The sequence below is a fragment of the Micrasema longulum genome, unplaced genomic scaffold (assembly GCF_059751315.1).
Source record: "Micrasema longulum isolate JH-2025_06_02 unplaced genomic scaffold, ASM5975131v1 h1tg001627l, whole genome shotgun sequence".
In the NCBI taxonomy this organism is placed as follows: Eukaryota; Metazoa; Arthropoda; class Insecta; order Trichoptera; family Brachycentridae; genus Micrasema; species Micrasema longulum.
Genome location: NW_028278808.1, coordinates 487,375 through 507,087, shown reverse-complemented (window position 1 = coordinate 507,087; position 19,713 = coordinate 487,375). Strand labels below are relative to the sequence as shown.

Sequence of the window (19,713 nt, the reverse complement as noted above, 5' to 3'; positions counted from 1 at the left end):
AGCTAGGCATTTACAATTAAGTGTCTTAGGTTTTTTGTTATTGTTATATTAGTAAAAGACAACTCATAATTTAAAAGATAAAAAATCTCCATCTTAGAACTGGCTGAGGCATGTTAAATGGAGACTATCCTAAACAAAGAAAACTCCGTTTTCATTTTCTATTCACTAGTTTCATACATATTCATTGTTACTAAATATGATTACTTGTATTAAATGATATATTAAATTTACATAAAATAGCAAATGGCAAATTGGACGTCTTGGAATTGACTGGTGCTATCAGCATAGAAGTACCTGTTCGAAATACTCGGCAGCTAACGATATTTTTTTAATCTCCTGTCAGTCATAATTATTCACCAATACCTAGACTACACCGGCTAGCTAATGAGTATGGTGAAGTTGATATATTTCGTCAGTCTTTATATAATTATATGTTTAGTATTCAAAAGGTTATAAATTAATAAGTAGGAAATGTCTTAATATTGTTTATTTACTTTTTTTATGTATTTGTTTATTTGTTTAAATTTAATGTTGTGCACACAGTGCTATGTTAATATAAATCTAGACAATATTACGAACAAAAAATAAACCTAACACAGCACCAATTACGTACACAACACAATATATGAAACAACTATCTAACAGTACAACAAGATGTAAGAAGAATTTGTGCTTTGTGTGAATTTACTAGTGATTGTGTTTTTATTGTTGTAAGTATGAAATGTAGTGCGTGGAGTGAGGTGTATGGAGTGATGTGTATAAGATGTGGTGTTTATGTAGTGTGTATTCTGGTAGTACCTAGTTTAGTATTAATTGTTTCTGTTTATTTTCAAAGAGGCTAAATGATACTAATATTACAGTAACTTTAAACTTTGAAGTAGGGCACACATAAGCAAATTCCCCTATGTGCTCCAATAATAACAATAATAACATTAGTAATACTAAACATTAAAATCTATAAGACTCAGCTTCCGTTTGTAGCAGAGAGCTGAGTCGTTAAAGATGTCTAAATCGTACATCTTCTCAATTTTAGAAAAGTTACTAACTGCTCTTCCTAAGAGCGAATTTTGAGCTGCTCTGGTGTTGCATTTGTTGTAGCTCAGTAATACAGTATGCCGAGTGCGACGAATAGGAGTATTAAAGTAGTAAGTAAATTATACATTAGTATATGTATCTTTATAATAATGTATAATTTATTTATTTATATATGAACGGTTCAAAGAACCTTTTACATTAAAAAGTTTTACGGAAATAATCACAGCAGTGAAAAATTTATTATGTAAAATATAATATAACTATTTGATTCAACTAAATAATTCAAACTAAACAAATAAGTAACATTTGTTTTTAAACTGCAAAAAAGTAAAAAAGAAACATACAAATCTAAAATGTAAAACAAAAGATAACAATTAAATTAAGCAAACCTAATGTTCTAAATATAAATACAGCAAATTAAAATTGAGAGTAATTTAACATAAACATAAAGTAACTAGTATTTTAACATATTACAACAGAGATGAAGAACATTTAAGAGAAGGTAACATAGAAGTCTAAGCATTTACAGGGCTTATGACCTGTCAATGGCTGGTTTAAGTGGCCACTTTACACACTGTGTAACATTCACCATTCTGCCTATATTTGAACATCTATATTCCTTCAATTCTTTCATTTGCTGATGTTTGTGAAGTTAAAGAGCTGAAACCTTTATTTATACGGGTGAGATTAATCTAATTGAATTTTTTCACCTACATACTAGGCAACGCCTGAAAATGTTATTTTTTCAATTTCTATACTTCTTCATGGACCAGGTAATTTTGTATTTCTCAATTTGCAGAAAACACCCACAGCACTAGAAAATCTTAACGAATTTAAAAATCATTAAAACTAGTCAAATACATAGTTAAATTCTTGTTTTTTATGTTAAAAAAAAAATGTATTCCTTGTTCATCATTTGTTAAAGTCAAAAACGATCCAACTGTTGTGGAGATTTGTTTATTCACTCTTTTCACAAAAGTGCCATTATCTCAGTTTCACTTTTCTGTGGTTGGCTGCTTTCTGCATATCAACATTAAATTATTTGACGCTCTTGTATTTATTCTATGTATATTGTAGTTTAATTAAAATAAAATATTTGTTATTATTTTATTCTTTTTCATCTTAAATATCAGTTTTACTCTTTCTGTGTAAATTAATTAATCTAAATTGATCATTTTTGTTATTCTTTATAAATCTGTGGTGTTAGTTTATTTACTATTTATTTACTTTAAGTGCTTTATTCATTGTTTATTCATTTAATTCTTAACTTAAATAAATAAAACAAATATTTTAACGAAGGATCATTTATTTTGATGTGACATGTATTTACATTTTCAGAAAAAAATAATCCATTCATTCACAAGATTGATGACAAACAATAAATTAGTAGCCGGGGCAGGAATAGAGCTTGTTCACCTTCCTTACGTCTCCCCAGGTTAGCCCGTAAGTATTTCCAAGTTTCATATTCGCTACCTGTAATGAAGAAATATATACCATGAGTATAAGAAAAGTATTTTATTAAATTAGCATTTTGAGTTTTTTTTCTAGTTTTAATCATGGCGATTGGTTTTTGATAAATAACCGCATTTTTTTCTCTATTCTGTTAAATTTACTTATTTATTAATTCAAAATTACACTAGTTTACATATTCTCAAACTAATTAAGACTTTTTAGGCTGTGCCCATGTCAAGCCTAAATAATTAACAGTTAAAAATACGAAATTATAATAACATGTGATGCAATAGAATAACAATCTAGGAAAACAAAGTAAAATAATAAATTATAAAATAAAATTAAAAATAAATAGTTAAATATATATGATACAAGTTGTGTAACATGCATAATTAATAATACAAAATGATAGTACCATTAAAATGAACACTTTGAGTACCGGCCGGAGTACACATAAAATTTACCTGTGCCCGGCCCATTTTTGTAAAATTTCATGCTTTTTTAGGGGTTTCTTAAAGTGTCATAATTATGAAAATGCTCAGTTGAATCGATTAACACTTCTTCTATTTATTTAAAACAATTTGATGAGTAATTTTTACATGAAAGATTGCCTTTATAGAGAGCCTCATTGCCATGTTTGCACATATACAGGGTCTCACTCTTTTGTGCTTTGTATCCCGCAGCCGTGTAAGCACGTGATTATAATAACCACGCATTGTGTCCCGGTCTCGTGTTTTACGTGGTTTATCAGTAGCAAAAAAGTTTTAATAAAAGTCAGTAGATGTCAATAAAATGCACTTTTTTAGACCGCTATTAAACCACGTGAAAATACGGGACCGGGACACAACGCGTGGTAATATAATCACGTGTTTACACGGCTCCGGGATGCAAAGTGTTCATAGAAAATAATACAAAAATATAATTGAAATGATAATTGAGATATGGTTTCTTTAAATTCACGTATGTAATATAGTAAGAAATTAGAGTAAAAAATATGTATGTATAAACAAAATAATATACAACAACAAGCTACAAAAAGTGGCTTGGTGGGATTTTAGTTTTAGTAAAAATATAACAAGTGAAATTTTTTAATAAATTGTAAAAATGTATAATTATGCTATTAAATAAAAAAAAATTAAAAATACAAATATCAACATTTCAAGATATGTAATAAGCAAATAAAATTACGTAAAAGTAGTATAAAATAATATATTATATATATGGATGGTGCGTATTGAGCCACACTGATTTCAAACTGAGATAATTGATGTTTAACATCAGGTGCCTTCTTTCAAAAACATGTACAATTATTTAGCTTGTCTGTTAAGTTTGACTCTTGTGTGGCTGTGATGTCACATTAGTCGACATAGGATACAAGATTTGATATATCTCTCTTATTTTTTTGAATAATGAATTCGTATTTTCTGTAATCTTAAGATGGACATTTTCACACCCGATTTGCAAAGTATAATTTGTATAACTATGCTAAATGTTAATACGAAAAATATTTATCCATGCTGCGCGAATAATGAGTCCGCTAATTTAGCAACACATCTATTCAGATACCGTATACAAGAGAAAGCACGAAGATAAAATATCATAACAAGGAAGACGGAGACGCTATTCTGTAGCGGGTGTTGTTTAAAACAGATTCAGTCTTCAGCCGATTGATGACAGTTATGGGGGACGCACGCACGTAATATGAGCGGCGTATTTGTGATTTTTAATTTATTTTGCAATAACAGGGCTAAATTATATGTTTTTTTGCATAAATTATGAATTTATTAAAAAGTGTGTCTTTATGTTTTTTTTTTCAAATGTTTAAACTTTAGAATATTCCATCTTTTACTAGTGGGAACACGATGTTACAACACCGCGCGCAAAGGGATTATTTTCCACAGTCCTTTAAGAGTTAATATTGAAAAGGTACACAGTAGAACAAAAAAAAGTAATAAAATTGATGTGGAAATGGGATAAAATATTGTTAAAGACCAAGTCATAAACTATTGGTAATATAGCAACTTAAATTTTTGCTCTTGTGACGCCTCCATTGCAATTTTGATATATTTTTTAAAACAGTATTTTTTTTCGTTAAAAAAAATTATTATTTTATGACGAGCAAACTCGATGAATGTATTCATTTTTACCCAGATTCGATTGTTGAAAAAATATGATTTAGTCTACTATGTAACCTAGGTATTCTTAATTTTAGTTCAGTATAATCAATTTAGTTATTTAAGAGTTTATATAAATACACCCGCTTTTGAATTACTGTTAAAATATTGATCAATGCTCTATGAACCTATCAAAATGCAGTGCCCTATGAACCATAAGGTGCGGAAAGTAAATGATGATAAAGTACTTCAAAATCTTTAATATGTACTTTCAAACACAAAAAAAGTAAAACACAAGTGATTTAAAAAATAAATACTAAATTATGAATTACCAGTGGTTCAATAGTCTTGCTTCCATCCCTGCTAAAGGCGTATGCCGAATATTGCATGACGCTGCTGTAGTCATACGATTCGTCAAAATTGGTTACTTCGCTGGCGGAGAGCTTGTTAAAGTTGCTTTCTTTACCTAAAAAAAAATATTCAGAGTTGATCATTTCTTATCTAATTGTAATGTAGAGTATTTTTCTGGATGGTCCTAATGACTACCGTAAATATTGACGGTTTAGCTGTTTTATCTACCAGCCTGCCAATGATACTGCCAGTAGGAAAAGCAATGTCTTTCTAGGATTTTGGTTGCTGAGAGTTGGAGCTCCTACCCCGGTTAGAGATTAACAAAAGACACGCGGTTACTGTTGATTGCGTATTTATTACATGGCCAATAAATCATGAATTAAATGTAACGGCGATGACGTGTTGAACTGGCTGCACTGGGACTCACTGATTGACTGACTGACTGACTGGGCATAACCAAGACACGCCCTGGACCTCAATTACCACAATGTATCGACAGAATCAAGAAAAGGGTGCTGCGTTGTATTGGACATGTAGAGCGAAAGGACTATGATGACGATGCACTATACGTAAAAAGTGGACTCCTTAATTTTAGAAAATTATATTTATTTTAGTGCCTGAAATATGTTTACTTAAATAGGGAATTACTTTGTAATAGTCTAAATCGGATTAGCAATAGATCCGATAGTGTACTGTCAGTTCCAGGATGCAGAACTAAGTTTGCACAGAGGCACTCCTTACATGTCGGTCCAAGATCTTTCAATCTTCTACCTAAAGAAATACAAAACATTAAATCACTGATATCATTTAAAGAAGGTTTCATTATTATTATTATGGATAACTTATATAGCGCCATTTTCGTAATAAAATACCTCAAGGGCGCTTTACATAGTGATTCTTTCAAATTTGTAATTTAATTAAAATATTATTTTTTTTGTCACATGCTACGGATTTATTCAAATGATTTAGAGAACAAGTGGGTTTTAAGTTTTTTCCGAAACATCATTTTACTTTCACAGCCTCGCACCTCTGCTGGGAGAGCATTCCATGCTATGCTTAGGGCCTGCGACCGCAAATTTAGTGCGCTATTTGCGTAGAGGTATAATAACTTTTCCTCTCGCCGTAGACGTAGCTGATCTAAGCGTGAGACACCTGTCAGCTAGTTCATCTGGAATGCATAGTTCCCTTAGATATTCCGGAGCAGGGTTGTGCAGTGACTTATACATAAGCCAACAGAGTTTGTATTCGACTCTCTGTGGAAAACGTAGCCAGTGTAGTTCCCGAAGTAGTGGAGTGATATGACTGAACTTAGAGATTCCGAAAATAAGTCTCGCTGCGGCATTCAATACAGATTGTAGGCGAGTCATTTTGTTCATTGGTACAACTGCATAGATACCATTACAATAATCGACTCTAGACACTACAAACGCATTTATTAATTGACGGGCGGCATCAATCGGCAAATTTTTGCGTATGCATTTAATTTGTCTCAGCTGGTAGAAGTATGAACTTATTGTTCTACTAATTTCAGCGTCAAGAGAAAGGTCAGAATTGAGTAAAACTCCCAGTAGTTTAACGGTGGGTAAAGCGGTACTCCCTACATTGAAAAGGGCCGTATCCTGGATCAAATTCTGTCGTCTGGCTGAAGCCACCCACAGTTGTTCATTTTTTGATGGGTTTAATGTTTGTCTGTTTTCAGCTATCCAGTTTCCTATTTTCTCGATGCACCCATCAATTAAATTGACAAGCACACTTCTCTCGCTTGGTTTGCAATAAAAATAAATCTGAGTATCATTTGCGTAGCAGTGAGACCACCAGAGATGTCTTGGATAAGCATGGAAGGAATAGATACACAACTTCTTTTAAAAAAAGTCATTAAAATTTATAATGAAATATTGCAAATAAATCCTATCTTTTGTTCTATCAGCATATGTTATTCTTGTTTGTTTTTTGTTTTTTCTTTCTTCATGGTTATGTCATACCATATTTATATGCTATAAACTTTTAAATCATTAAACAATAATGCCCTACGCTCAGACGCTGAAATCTTTGTGGGCATTTTTTTCCAAATTATGTTATAGCTTAATTTTATGATGTATTTTTTAAAGTGTATTTTTGTAATTTATTTATTTATTTATTATGTATATAACAACAAATACAACAGTTACATGAATAATACATAAACATAAATGCAAGAAACTGAACAAAAAGAACATAAAACTATTTAGCAAAGACGAACAAGGGCAAAACAATAATAGTATACAATATATTAAAAAAAACGAAAGACCAAAAACTTTGAGCTAAACCATGCCAATCCAACTTCATCCCACACTGTTTAGTCGCGAAGAGATCTACGAAAAGCCGGAAAGCCGGAAGAATTAAAAGAAGTAATTAAAATTTTATGTAAATATATGTATGGAAAAATAAACAAAAAAACGACCTCATAAGTATAAGTTAAGTATGTTAAATAAAAATGATTTAGGGAATTCGACACTGAAAGGGCAAATTAATTATCTTCTCAACTTTTTTGTAACAATTTTTTTTTATTTAAGTACTTTATTGGCAATTCTTGGTGGAATTCCACAGTAGTGATGTCATAACTTACATAAAAATATAAACTATTCCATCATTACTATTTATTTTCTTTGATCTTACCAGTTTGAATTTTTCCCCAGACAATCCTGACAAAGTTGTCTCTGTTGTGGGTGCTTTGCATGTGGTGAAAACCAACGGCGTGCAGCATCTCGTGGGTGGCGATGTCATGATGCACGCATCCATTGCCCAAGTTCAAGGTCTGAGCTCCTCCAATCATTCCAACATACGACCAACAGCCAGAATTGCTTTTCTGAAATAGTAACCCAATCATTTCAATTACACACCGATCAATTTTAGAAAATTTCCAACCACTAACATTATTTTTGTATAAGATTGATTAGGTTCGTTAAAGAAAAGAAAAATGGATTTCACCCCCTCGGGAGTCATTAAGATTAACAAATTACAACAGGGATGGAGAGTACCTTAAATAAGGGAATATGGAAGTCTAGGCATTTACAAGTATTATGATCTGTCATTGGCTGATTTAAGTGGTCACTTTACACACTGAAGAATTGAAGAAAGTCGGATGTTCAAACATAGGCAAAATGGTGAATGTTAGACAGCTCTGTCAATGCCTAGACTTCCATATTCCCTTATTTAAGGTACACTCCATCACTGTTGTAATTTGTTAATCTTAATGACTCCCGAGGGGGTGAAATCCAGTCTTTTGTCTACGAACGTTTGGACAAACTCAAATATTGTAATGAAACCAACTGGTCCAAGAAGAAGTTTAAAAATTTAAAAAGTGTTTTCAGGCGTTGCCTCGTATGTGAAATAATTCAGTCACATGAATCACTTTACAACAATAAAGGTTTCAGCTATTACTTTACTAAAATCAACAAATGGAAGAATTGAAGAAATTTGGATGTTCAAACATAGGCAAAATGGTGAATGTTACACAGTGTGTAAAGTGGCCACTTAAACCAGCCAATGAGAGGTCATAAGCCCTGTAAATGCCTAGACTTCCATATTCCCTTATTTAGGGTACACTCCATCCCCGTTGTAATTTGTTAATCTTAATGACTCCCGAGGGGGTGAAATCCAGTCTTTTGTCTACGAACATTTGGACAAACTCAAATATTGTAATGAAACCAACTGGTCCAAGAAGAAGTTTAAAAATTGTTTTCAGGCGTTGCCTAGTATGGGAAATAATTCAGTCACATGAACCGCTTTACAACAATAAAGGTTTCAGCTCTAACTTGACTAAAATCAACAAATGGAAGAATTTAATAAATTTGGATGTTCAAACATAGGCAAAATGGGGAATGTTACACAGTGTGTAAAGTGGCCACTTAAACCAGCCAATGAGAGGTCATAAGCCCTGTAAATGCCTAGACTTCCATATTCCCTTATTTAAGGTACTCTCCATCCCTGTTGTAATTTGTTGATCTTAAAAGAAAAATAGTTGGAAAAATGTGTGGTTGCCAATTCAAAAATATGGCGGCGATCTTTACTAAATAAAAGATTCTGATAATAGTGGACTGTATACAAAACCAAAGACTTCGAGAAAATACTAAATAGAGAGAGATTATAGCCCTTGTGCTGTCTTTATATACTATGCTATTAGTACCCACCAGAGTAACAATACTTTGGTGTGGCACGCACCAAAATCAGTAAGAATTTAAATTAAGAACTATTAAACAAAAAACTTAACAATAATTTTTGCCAATGATTAGAAAATTAACTTTAGAAAACATTTATGTTGTTTGCAGAGCCTGGACTGTTTTAGAGGATTTCTTCGATAAAAAATCATCTTTTTAACGGAAAGTAGTAGCGACGTGACGTGAAATTAAGAATCAACACTTGAAATGCCGTAAGTAGATCCACGGTGCTGCTAAGCCGATTTTCGGTTTGTTTAGATAAAAAACCACTAACGGTAAGTAGCAACGACGTGAAAAAAAAAAGTTAAAGTTTATCAAACTTCTCGTTTAAAATTGTAATTAATTCAATCTTTTGCTATTGTTCGTTATGCGTTTCAAGTTAAAATTTATTCCGCTATTGTTAATTTGTCGGCCTCGTGGTATAATGGTCAGCGCGTTTACCTATCATTCAAGAGGTCTTGGGTTCGATTCCCGACATGGTTGAAGTTAAATATTTATTTAAAAGGGTGTTTTCACACTAGAATATTTTATAGTCCCTGGACTGGTACCTGTAGCGTAAGACTGATCACCTTACTTTCATGTAACAAAAAAATATGATCAATATACACTGCTATTTGTGTACAAATACAGTGCCCTATGTACCATTAGGTACGGAAATGGAATGATGATGATGATTGTTAATTATTTCTTAAAGATACTTAAATTAATATATATATATTTTTACCTGTATAAGTTTTGCTTAGTTCTTTTTTACAGATGTATAGTTTTAAGTATTTTAAAACATGTTAATAATTTGATTAAAATTTTCTTCTCTAACCGCTCACAACTGAAGCAATTTGAAGCAATACTTAGGATTTTTATTTTTTATTTTTTATTAGCGTATCTCAAAAAAAATTGTTGGGTAAATTGATTTTTTTTAAATTGACTTTTTTTTATTTATTTATACTCTTTATCAAAATACAATTTTATGTTCAATTTCAATGTTATGATTTGTTTTAATGTTTTACAATATTGATGTGTATCATGTCATTTTTTATATTTATGTATGTGTTTTAAAATCATGTTTTCTTACGAGTTAAATGTAGGAATTTGAATGTAATAAACGCTTTATTTTAATTATTACTTTTTATATTTTATCTATTTACCGTTTTTAAATGTTAATTGTCTTTTGTATGCTGACGATGCTGTAATTCTTGCTAACAACAAAGAGGAACTGCAATTCTTGGTAACAAAGGTGTACGATGTATGCAAGAGAAGCGATTTGCTGATGAATGTTGATAAATCGAATTTGATGGTTTTTGAAAGAAATGAAAGTATAACTAAATGTGAAATCACGGTGAATGGAGTTTATACTAAAACAAGTAGATAAATTTGTGTATCTAGGAAGTATGTTCACTAGGGATCTAATGACTGAGAAAGATATTGAAAGGAGGGTGAGTGCCGGGAACAGAGTAAACGGTGCACTTAAATCGACCTTGGCAAATAAATGTTTGTCACTAGAGGCAAAATTGGCAGTTCACAACGGAGTCCTGGTCCCGTCCCTGATGTATGGGAGCGAAGTATGTCTGTCGAAATGCGATCTCTCAGGCGAATGTGTGGTAAAACTATGTACGATAGATGCACAAATATTGAGATCCGTACATTATGTAAGGCTGAAACAAGCATTATCGACAAAATCAAGAAAGGAGCTCTGCGCTGGTTTAGACATGTAGAACAAATGGACAGCGAAAGAACGGCTAAGAATATTTACAATGCGAATGTTGATGGATGCAGAAATAGAGGAAGACTGAGAAAGACATGGCATGACCAAATTCAACAAATACTTAAAGATGGACATGTCAAAAGTCAGAATAATCGGCGCGCGTGCATGAGAAGATGTATGAATGTAGAGGAAGCGATATCTGTATGCAAAGATAGAGTGTTGTGTCGTTCTATCCTCTCTGCCTACGTGCGTGATGGTTTGTTATTGTTGTTGTTCTTATGTACCGTACTTGTTAAAATCCTTTGGGCGTTTATGTGAATTAAATAAATAAAAAAATAACACGACCATATTTAGTTAATTTAGCTAATCTTGTGGTTATTCATTACATCATTTAATTAAAATGCCTTTTTTTATTAAATTATTTAATTACAACGCGGTTTTAAAGCTTTTACGTGTTCCCTTACCAAGATATGATTTAGATAAAATAAAATCCAGCTTTATAATTTTAACTGTGTCCAAATTAATATTATAATATGTATATGAAGGCAATAAATCAAGTCTTTGTGTCAAGTGGTATTTTGTGTTTACGGAGGCATAAAGTGAGGGGTGAGGGGGGTTAAAATAAATTAAATTAAAAAATGATAATTTTAATTGTTCCCGAACAAAAACATGTGAGGCCTTTTTACTGAGAACAATATTAAATTGTACTGGTTATACTTATAATTAGAAATCAAACACTGATTTGAGTCTACTGAACACTTTATTTTATTTTTACAAATATAAAAATAAAAACTTCGTGACAATTGTTTCGCCTTATTAGGGCATTTTCAAACGAATGTCATTCGTAAAATAAAGCGTTCAGTAAAATAAAGTATTCAGTAGACTCAAATCAGTGTTTGCTTTCTAATTTTAAGTTTAAATATGGAAGTTCTACAAAATAAACACCAAATCAATCAATGTACTGGTTATATTAATGTTTAAGTGCAGGGAACTTAATTCACTGTACTCACCTGTAGCTCAATCACAAATGAGCGGCGTGATAACGATTTTTTCACTATGATTGTTTATCGTATTCGCGATCACAATGGAACATCTGTGAACACCTAATATTAAATGACAAAATATTTACGTTTCGCGACGTATAATCCTGCTACGCAATCATATATTTGAATTTCACCAGTGTAAATATAGAAAATATTCAAAAAAAAATTATTTATTTATTTATTATTTATCATTAAAATTTGTTACCAGAGAGAGGGAAAAATATTTTTGAGAAGAGAATATGAGAGTTTAGGCAATTACAGGGCTTATGACCTGTCATTAGCTGGTTTAAGTGGCCACTTTGCACACTGTGTAACATTCACTATTCTGCCCGTGTTTGAACATCCACATTTTTTCAACTTTTCCATCGGTTTTCTGACTCTTGTATCATGTGGGTGAGATTCTTCCGGTTGAACCAATTCACCTATTAGGCAACGCCTGAAAACAATTTTCCAATTTACTTTTCTTTTACCAGGTAGTTAATCCAACAAGGTTTTGAGTATGTCTTAAACCCAGCCAGTCTGCAAGTATTTGGACATACTCAAAACAGTATTAATTATTATGCTATTTATTGCATTTAGCCGGCGGTTGGCAACCCAAATGTCAAGAAAAGCAGTCGCCGTAGTAATTGTAATTAAATTTTCACTCTTTTGTATTAGACACTACTTACTTTTTTGCAAATGCAATAAATTGTATTATTTTTAGAGGAAAACAAAAAGCAAACCGACACGAGTGTCCACTTATAGATTACACACGCGTTGACTTATGACTGTGATAACTTAAGCATGTTCAATATTGGTCATTGTGATCGCTCAAATGCCTAGCATGTTTTTCAGCACGTCGGTAGTTATTTGTGATTGAGCAACTGAGCCACTGTCGGCAACTTGACCCTTTATTATTGCAAAAGTGTCAAAAGTATGATTTCATTAAAATTTTTATTGAAAAACTATCGTTACTATAGAACATCATAAAATATTTATAAAGATATGATTTGAATTCACAGAGACTCGAGTTAAAAATGTCGATATGAGAGGTACATTCGTTTCCTAGTCTGTGTATACGCGGTATTGGTGAGTGACAAAGACAGTTGGTTTGAGAAGGGTGACAATAATAAAGACTATTTTGTCTAGTTCTATGTATTGGTATATTTAAATTAATTAAATCCCGGAGGTCACAACAATCAAATTTAAAATTAATGATTTTGTATAAAAATATTGGGTCAGTTATTTCCCTGCGATCCTCCAGAGTAGGTAAATTCAAAAAGTTTAACAAAGACATGTATAACAAAAACATGCAGAAATATGCAGTTTGAAATTATTGAACCTTAAAAACTTTCGTTGGACTCTTTCAACATTATTTATATAAATTTTATAAAAAAGGGACCATATAGTAGAGTTGTACTCTAATTAAACGTAGTTATGCAGAAAGCAGCCAGTCCACAATTTCAGAAAAATGAGATATTGATGTTATCTGGTGCAGTAAAGTCAATTCTATGTTCTGTTAAAAACAGCCAGACCACTTTCATATAAAAAACTGTATTAATCACCTCCGGAAAAAGGCGTCGATCACAAAGACGGCCTTTCTCAATTTGCAGAAAACACCCACAAAACTAGAAAAATCTTATGGTACTTTAAAAATCTTTTAAACTAGTCAAATACACTATAAAATTCTTGTTTATAGTATATAAAAAAACTTATGTTTTCATTGTTAATCGTTTGTTAAAGTCAAAAACATTCAAACTATTGTGTAGATTTTATAATTCACTCTTTTCACAAAATGGCTATTATGTCAGTTTCACTTTTCTCTGGCTGGCTGTTTTTTGTATAATTACGTTCAATTGGCTTCTAACCGAAGATATCCAAGAGTTTTATTATTTTAACTGATTCAAAATCCTTTATGGTTCTAAGAATGACACCAAAAGTTTTCATATTTTTAGAAGTAATGTGGTTGATGTGGCTTTTGAATTCAAGTTTTTCATCAAATATGACACCAAGATCTCGAATCTCTGTGACTTTTTCCGGTTGAATGTTGTTTATTGAATACGGAAATAAAATTGGAGATTTATTTCTACAAAAATAATGAACGACTTACCACAATGTTGACATAATTTGGGTTATTGTTCGACCTTCTGACGAATTTCAGGCAAGAGTAATATTGAATGTTGTATAAAGCAGTCTCAATGGTACTTGTCTCGGCAGCATCTACAAAAAATAATATTTGAGTTGAAATAAGAATGAAAATGAAATAATTATGTATTTTTAATATGGACAGTTAAAGGCAAACCAGAGTCATAGATATCATGTATCGCACAGTAAAATTAAAATAGTAGTAGGCTTGGCACTATCCAGCAGTGACTGAATAAAAAGAAGAACGTTTGGATGTCACCGCCAAATGTTAAATCAGTTATTTAATTGGACGGCTTGGCTGTTTTTAAATGCCGGCATTGAAAACTAGTTCTCTGGAAACAACTGAACAAAAAACTGCCGGGTTAGGTTACGATTGGTTGGAAGTAAAAAAACTTTAAATTATTAAACTTAACTCAACCTTACTTTACAAAACAAACTAAATGGTGATCATCCAATAATTTACATCTCAACTTAAGTAAGTACAAGGTTATGAGATTTTCTCGTCTGTCGTAAATCATATACGACTACTCAATGAACGATAAAATATTATCATCTGTGTCTAGTATACGAGATTTGGGCATTATATTTGACACTAAACTTTCTTTTACAATTCATATTGAACATGTTATCTATAAATCCTTAAAACTTCTTGGATTTATTTTTATAGCTGACTTCAAAAATATCAATACCCTTAAAACTCTCTTCTGTTCCCCCTAGTTCGCCCGCGCCTAGAGTATTCCTCTGTTATCTGGTCTCCATATTATGATGTTCACATCAAGAATAATGAATCAGTTCAACATTGATTTTTGAGAAACATAGGCTAGAGGTTGGGCTTATTCAGAGACCTATCTACGTATAATGAGTTAGAAACTACCTTGAATATATCTTTTCTTCAAGACCGTCGAAATAAATCCGACCTTATAGTCCTATTTAAAATTCTCAACTCACTTTTTAATGCGCCTGAACTACTGAGCTCAATAAAATTAAATATCCCAACTAGAAACCTCAGACAAAACTTACTTTTTCATACCGATAACCATAGAACTAACTTTGGTTTTCATTCCCCTATGCCCAGAATTCTTAGTTCTGCCAACAAACATACCAGTCTTGATTTCTTTGATAACAAGTTGTCTTCTTTCAAACGATCACTGAATTGAATTCAATTATAAACACCTCTCCCCCGCTTCCTCTCCCACAGAGTCTACTATAAACCATTGAGTCTTTCTATTTTTTTTATAATAATTTTCTACGTATAAATGTGTCCATAAAAATACCCATTAAGAGTATATATAAATAAATAAATAAATTTCAAAATGAAACAATTCACTAAATTAGGGATATTTTTTTTTCATATTTGAAGCTCTAACTTTGTGGTTATTCATTATAAAAAAATAAGTACAAAAAACACATTGTTTTCAACCACTAATTAGTGGTCAAAAACAAAGTTTTATTATATACATAAATTAATCATGTACACAAAGTTGCTTTGACTATTTAGCTAGAGTTATTAACTCCGTTCTAAGACAGTCAAAAAAATATAAAAAACAGCAATCGATTCATAGAAATAATAATAAAGGTAGTGGACATAGTGAAAAACATAGTACAGGATTTAGTAAAAAGCATAGAAAAAAAATATTTGAAAACTCAGTAAAATAGGTAGCCAAAACAAAATACGTTGTTAAAAACATATTTTAAGTGATAGTAAAAAAAATGTATTTGTATGGCAAAAATCCTATTTAAAGAAAAAACATAGCAAAATACCAATTAAAAAAAAAACAGTAAAAAGTAAAGAAAAATATGTTATTTTAAAAAATGTCAATATAATATAGTTAACGAAACATATTTAGAAAAAAAAAAGGAAAAAACATTAGATGTATATACTCCAAGGTATAAACAGACAAAAAATTCACGAGGATCTTAAAAAAATCGATCAGCAAAACATATATTGACAATTCAAATTAAAACATGTGTTAACCATCTAACAGCCACCATTAACCCCTTAGACTCTCTGCTACCAATTTCTCTGAGGAAAGTAGTCGGTAACTTTTTAGCTTGTGGCTCTTACAACATGTCCATGGTTCTGGCATTATTATAACTGGTGAATTAAATTAAAAAGGCCAAGCGACGATCAGGCCTTTCGTTAACGAAATGTTTCTTTTAACATGTTGCTTCGGTAAGACATTAAATGAGCCAAATTGAGTGGCTGATTAAACTATTTGCCGGCTGAATTTACATCCATAAAATTATGCATCGCTGCTGTTACTCATTTTTTGTGAAATAAATAATTTAAATAATAAATGTGTATATTGACGATTCGTTTACTTACTGAAGTTAGAGCTTATTGTGTAGTACACAATTTTGTTTGTCCACAGATTCCTCGGGTTTCTAATTGCGTTCCTGGAAAAGGCATTAACACCCGAATAATCGTTTACCAAGTAGTCAACCTGGTCTGGAGTCAACACAACGTCTCCCTCAAATTTACCGCTTCTCTCCCAAGGCTTTTGGGTTTCAGCCAACTCTTCATTTATGGGTTCTGTAAAAAACATAATATATTGAATATTAAAAATAACTTATGTACCGCCAGTTTTGTAATATTGGATGTTTCAAAACATGACTTTTGAATTTTTAATAATTTTCGTAATGTCAAATGTAATGTCTGAAAACATTTGGACATACTCAAAACATTCCTGTATAAATCATTTACCTTCGTAATTTCCATCAACAGAGTCGACGAGAAACTTCCGGAAGTCTCCAGCATTTTTACCAGGTTCAATTAAAATTGGTTCGTCTCCAAGTGGCTCTATTATGATGGGACTTTGAATAATTCCAGAGCGCACAAATGCCACGCCAAAGAGAAAGAATACAAATAGCTTTGTGGCAATCATGATGAAATCTAGAAACATATTAACATAGAATTATAATATACCTACCAGAAGGCGCGAAGAATCAAGTTTGCATACATTACACGGTGTCCGAAAATTTCCAAATGTTGCCAAACCGCGGACAATATATTATCATAGCACAATTTTTTTTTTTTTTTTAAGGTATCATTCGTTTTACCACAAAAATATTAACGAGACTGGGCTTGAAAAAAATAGCTACTTTTATTTGAAAACGTTAAAAAATATTGCATAATCGTTTAGTTTTATACTAAGGCTTATTAATAAAAAGCCGGGTAGTTAATTCAACTACCCTGGCAATACTAACAAAATGTCCACCTTGTGTTTTTTGACAATCTGACAGACGGTAAAGTAAAAGAATTCTTTAAAAATATTACTTGTGAGTGTGCTACTTTACATATAAAATGTGATCCCTCCTTATCGCATTTTATTTCCAGCAGTATTTCGACGCATTAAAACGACACAACACGGCGTAATTTAATTTATATCGGCAGTTGCGTACTAAGTGACGTTTATAGAGTAACATATGACCAAAACGAAAAACTACACATTTGTGAGTAGTTTTTTCGGCTTCAGTTTAATGTGCGTACGTGGTTTTTGTACTTTTATAATTCTATGCATATTTATTTCAAAAGTGTTTTTAGTAAATCATTAAAATTTGCGTCTTAGAGAAAAATCATGGAAGTCTACTTTTGGCCATTTTAACTTTAAAATGCAGAAATTATCGCAATAAGATCTCATTCGTGAGTAAATCACCTAAGTCTATCATATTACAACAGAGATAAAGAACTATTTAAAGAAGGTAATATAGAAGTCTAGTCATCTACAAGGCTTATGACCTGTCATTGGCTGGTTTAAGTGGCCACTTTACACAATGTGTAACATTCACCATTCTGCCTATATTTAAACATCTTTATTCCTTCAATTCTTTCATCTGTTGATGTTTGTGAAGTTAAAGAGCTAAAATCTTTATTTATGCGAGTGAGATTCATCTAATTGAATTATTTCACCTACATACTAGACTAGGCAACGCCTGAAATTTTTTTTTTTTCAATTTCTATACCTCTTCATGGACCAGGTGGATTTATCAACAATATTTTGAGTTTGTCTAAATTTTTGTAGGCAAGGACTGGATTAAACTCCCTGGAGAGCTGTTAATATTAACATATTACAACAGAGATGAAGACCATTTTAAAGAGGGTAATATAGAAGTCTTGGCATCTACAGGGCTTATGACCTGTCATTGGCTGGTTTACTGACATATTAGTTTTAATAGTTTTGAGTTTATTCGGGGAGATTATTGTTATTTTTTATTCCTATGAAAACAAAACTATTTTGACCAAGACTTGTGTGGAAATTAGGACTTTCCGTATTATTTATTATTATATTTATTACATTTTTTAACGTTAAGTGTATATTTAAACGTCAGCCTAAATCACCGATGATAGCTCTGACGTCACGGACGAAGTAATTTCAACATGACAAAACATTTAAAAAGCATAGCAACGAAATAAAGACAAAAAAAATGTTTTTTTGTGTTTACATAGATCAGAAAATGGTACAGGACAACATCTCGTGCAGTTTGTACAAAAATTCTTTGAGCCAAATCTTAAACAATTTTATTTCCTGTTTTCTTTAAAATTGTACGAAAGCTTGCGCAGTAAGTGGTTGTTTTCGGCGCCATGACAGATAACGGGCAGTTTCATATTTGAAAAAACGGGCTATTTTATGACGACGCGACTACTAACAACTAACAGTATGCTATTCTGCAATCTACAATCGACATCAGCGCCGCGATCATGAACGCTATCTTCATCGGTACATATCGAGACGGCAAAAACTAACAAAGATATTTTTGTACAAGAATGTGCATATTTGTGTGAAAATTCAAGGTATATTCGTAGGTAACCTGTAATTGAACATGCTTAGAAAAACAAATTGGAAACATGTTCTTTTTTCATACTTAAAACTTAATTTTACTTTGTAGATTTATTTATTTTTTAAAAAAATATTTGCGTTCTTATGATTTTCCCAAATATTTCATTTTGAGGGCCATTTTTATCGAGCTGTAAACAACTCACAATTAGAAAATGGAAATCAAGTTGGGGTAGAGTGGGATTCGAACCACGGACCTTTGATATGTGAGTCCGAGACACTAGCCACAGGACCACAACCCGATAAAATTGAAAAATTTTATAGAGCAACAATAAATACGCGTTGACAGTTAAAGTTGACAGTTAACAGTATCACAGACACAGTGGGCAGACATTTTTTATTCGCGTGCCGATATTCGTTCAAATATTTTGCGAAACATTGAACGTGCTCTAATTCTTCTGAATTTGACCACAGATTTCACCCAGTTTCACCCAAATTAAGAAAAATCTTACATCTTTTCACAAATCTGGTTTTTGTTAAATTTTTTAAATAAATTAATGTCACTGTGTGGTATATAAATTGAAAAACATGCTTGCGTTGCTTACACGGACATTTGATAGTCACAATATGACAGACATACTTTTAAATAATTAAAAATAAAAAATACAATACAGAAAAAGGATTCACTACCTTCGTTGAAGTTCAAATTGCTGACTGTTAGATAAATTTTGACAAACCGTCATTTATATAATAAAATATTATCATAACTATAATATTTACTAAGATGAAATCCGAGAAATTAAAGTGGCCGATATTTGCTGTCATAAAACTCGGAAACCATAAAGATTAGGTATTCATATTGTAGAATCAATGTTTTACCTAACTTTTATCTTTAAAAATTAGAAAAATGATAAAAAAATA

The 19,713-nt window shown here is 31.6% G+C and overlaps 1 protein-coding gene across 1 annotated transcript; it reads right to left on the bottom strand.

Moving 5' to 3' along the window:
• Positions 1-2,323: 2,323 nt before the first annotated feature.
• On the bottom strand, positions 2,324-19,505 carry LOC148274546 (zinc metalloproteinase nas-13-like). The gene is made up of 7 exons (XM_088236968.1): positions 19,483-19,505; positions 16,722-16,910; positions 16,344-16,550; positions 13,983-14,092; positions 7,608-7,797; positions 4,934-5,067; positions 2,324-2,508 (listed from the first exon to the last, which is right to left on the bottom strand). The coding sequence occupies exons 2-7, from the start codon at positions 16,900-16,902 to the stop codon at positions 2,419-2,421; spliced, it is 912 nt and encodes a 303-aa protein (XP_088093094.1). The 5' UTR covers positions 16,903-16,910; positions 19,483-19,505; the 3' UTR covers positions 2,324-2,418.
• Between the last annotated feature and the right edge of the window lie 208 nt (positions 19,506-19,713).

Excerpts from the sequence above, each read along its gene's own strand:
- LOC148274546 (XM_088236968.1), bottom strand. The coding sequence starts at position 16,902 with ATGATTGCCACAAAGCTATTTGTATTCTTTCTCTTTGGCGTGGCATTT. Across the intron at positions 7,798-13,982 it reads CAAATTATGTCAACATTGTG|AAAAGCAATTCTGGCTGTTG; the intron begins GTAAGTCGTTCA and ends TTACTATTTCAG. Across the intron at positions 5,068-7,607 it reads CTGGGGAAAAATTCAAACTG|GTAAAGAAAGCAACTTTAAC; the intron begins GTAAGATCAAAG and ends ATTTTTTTTTAG.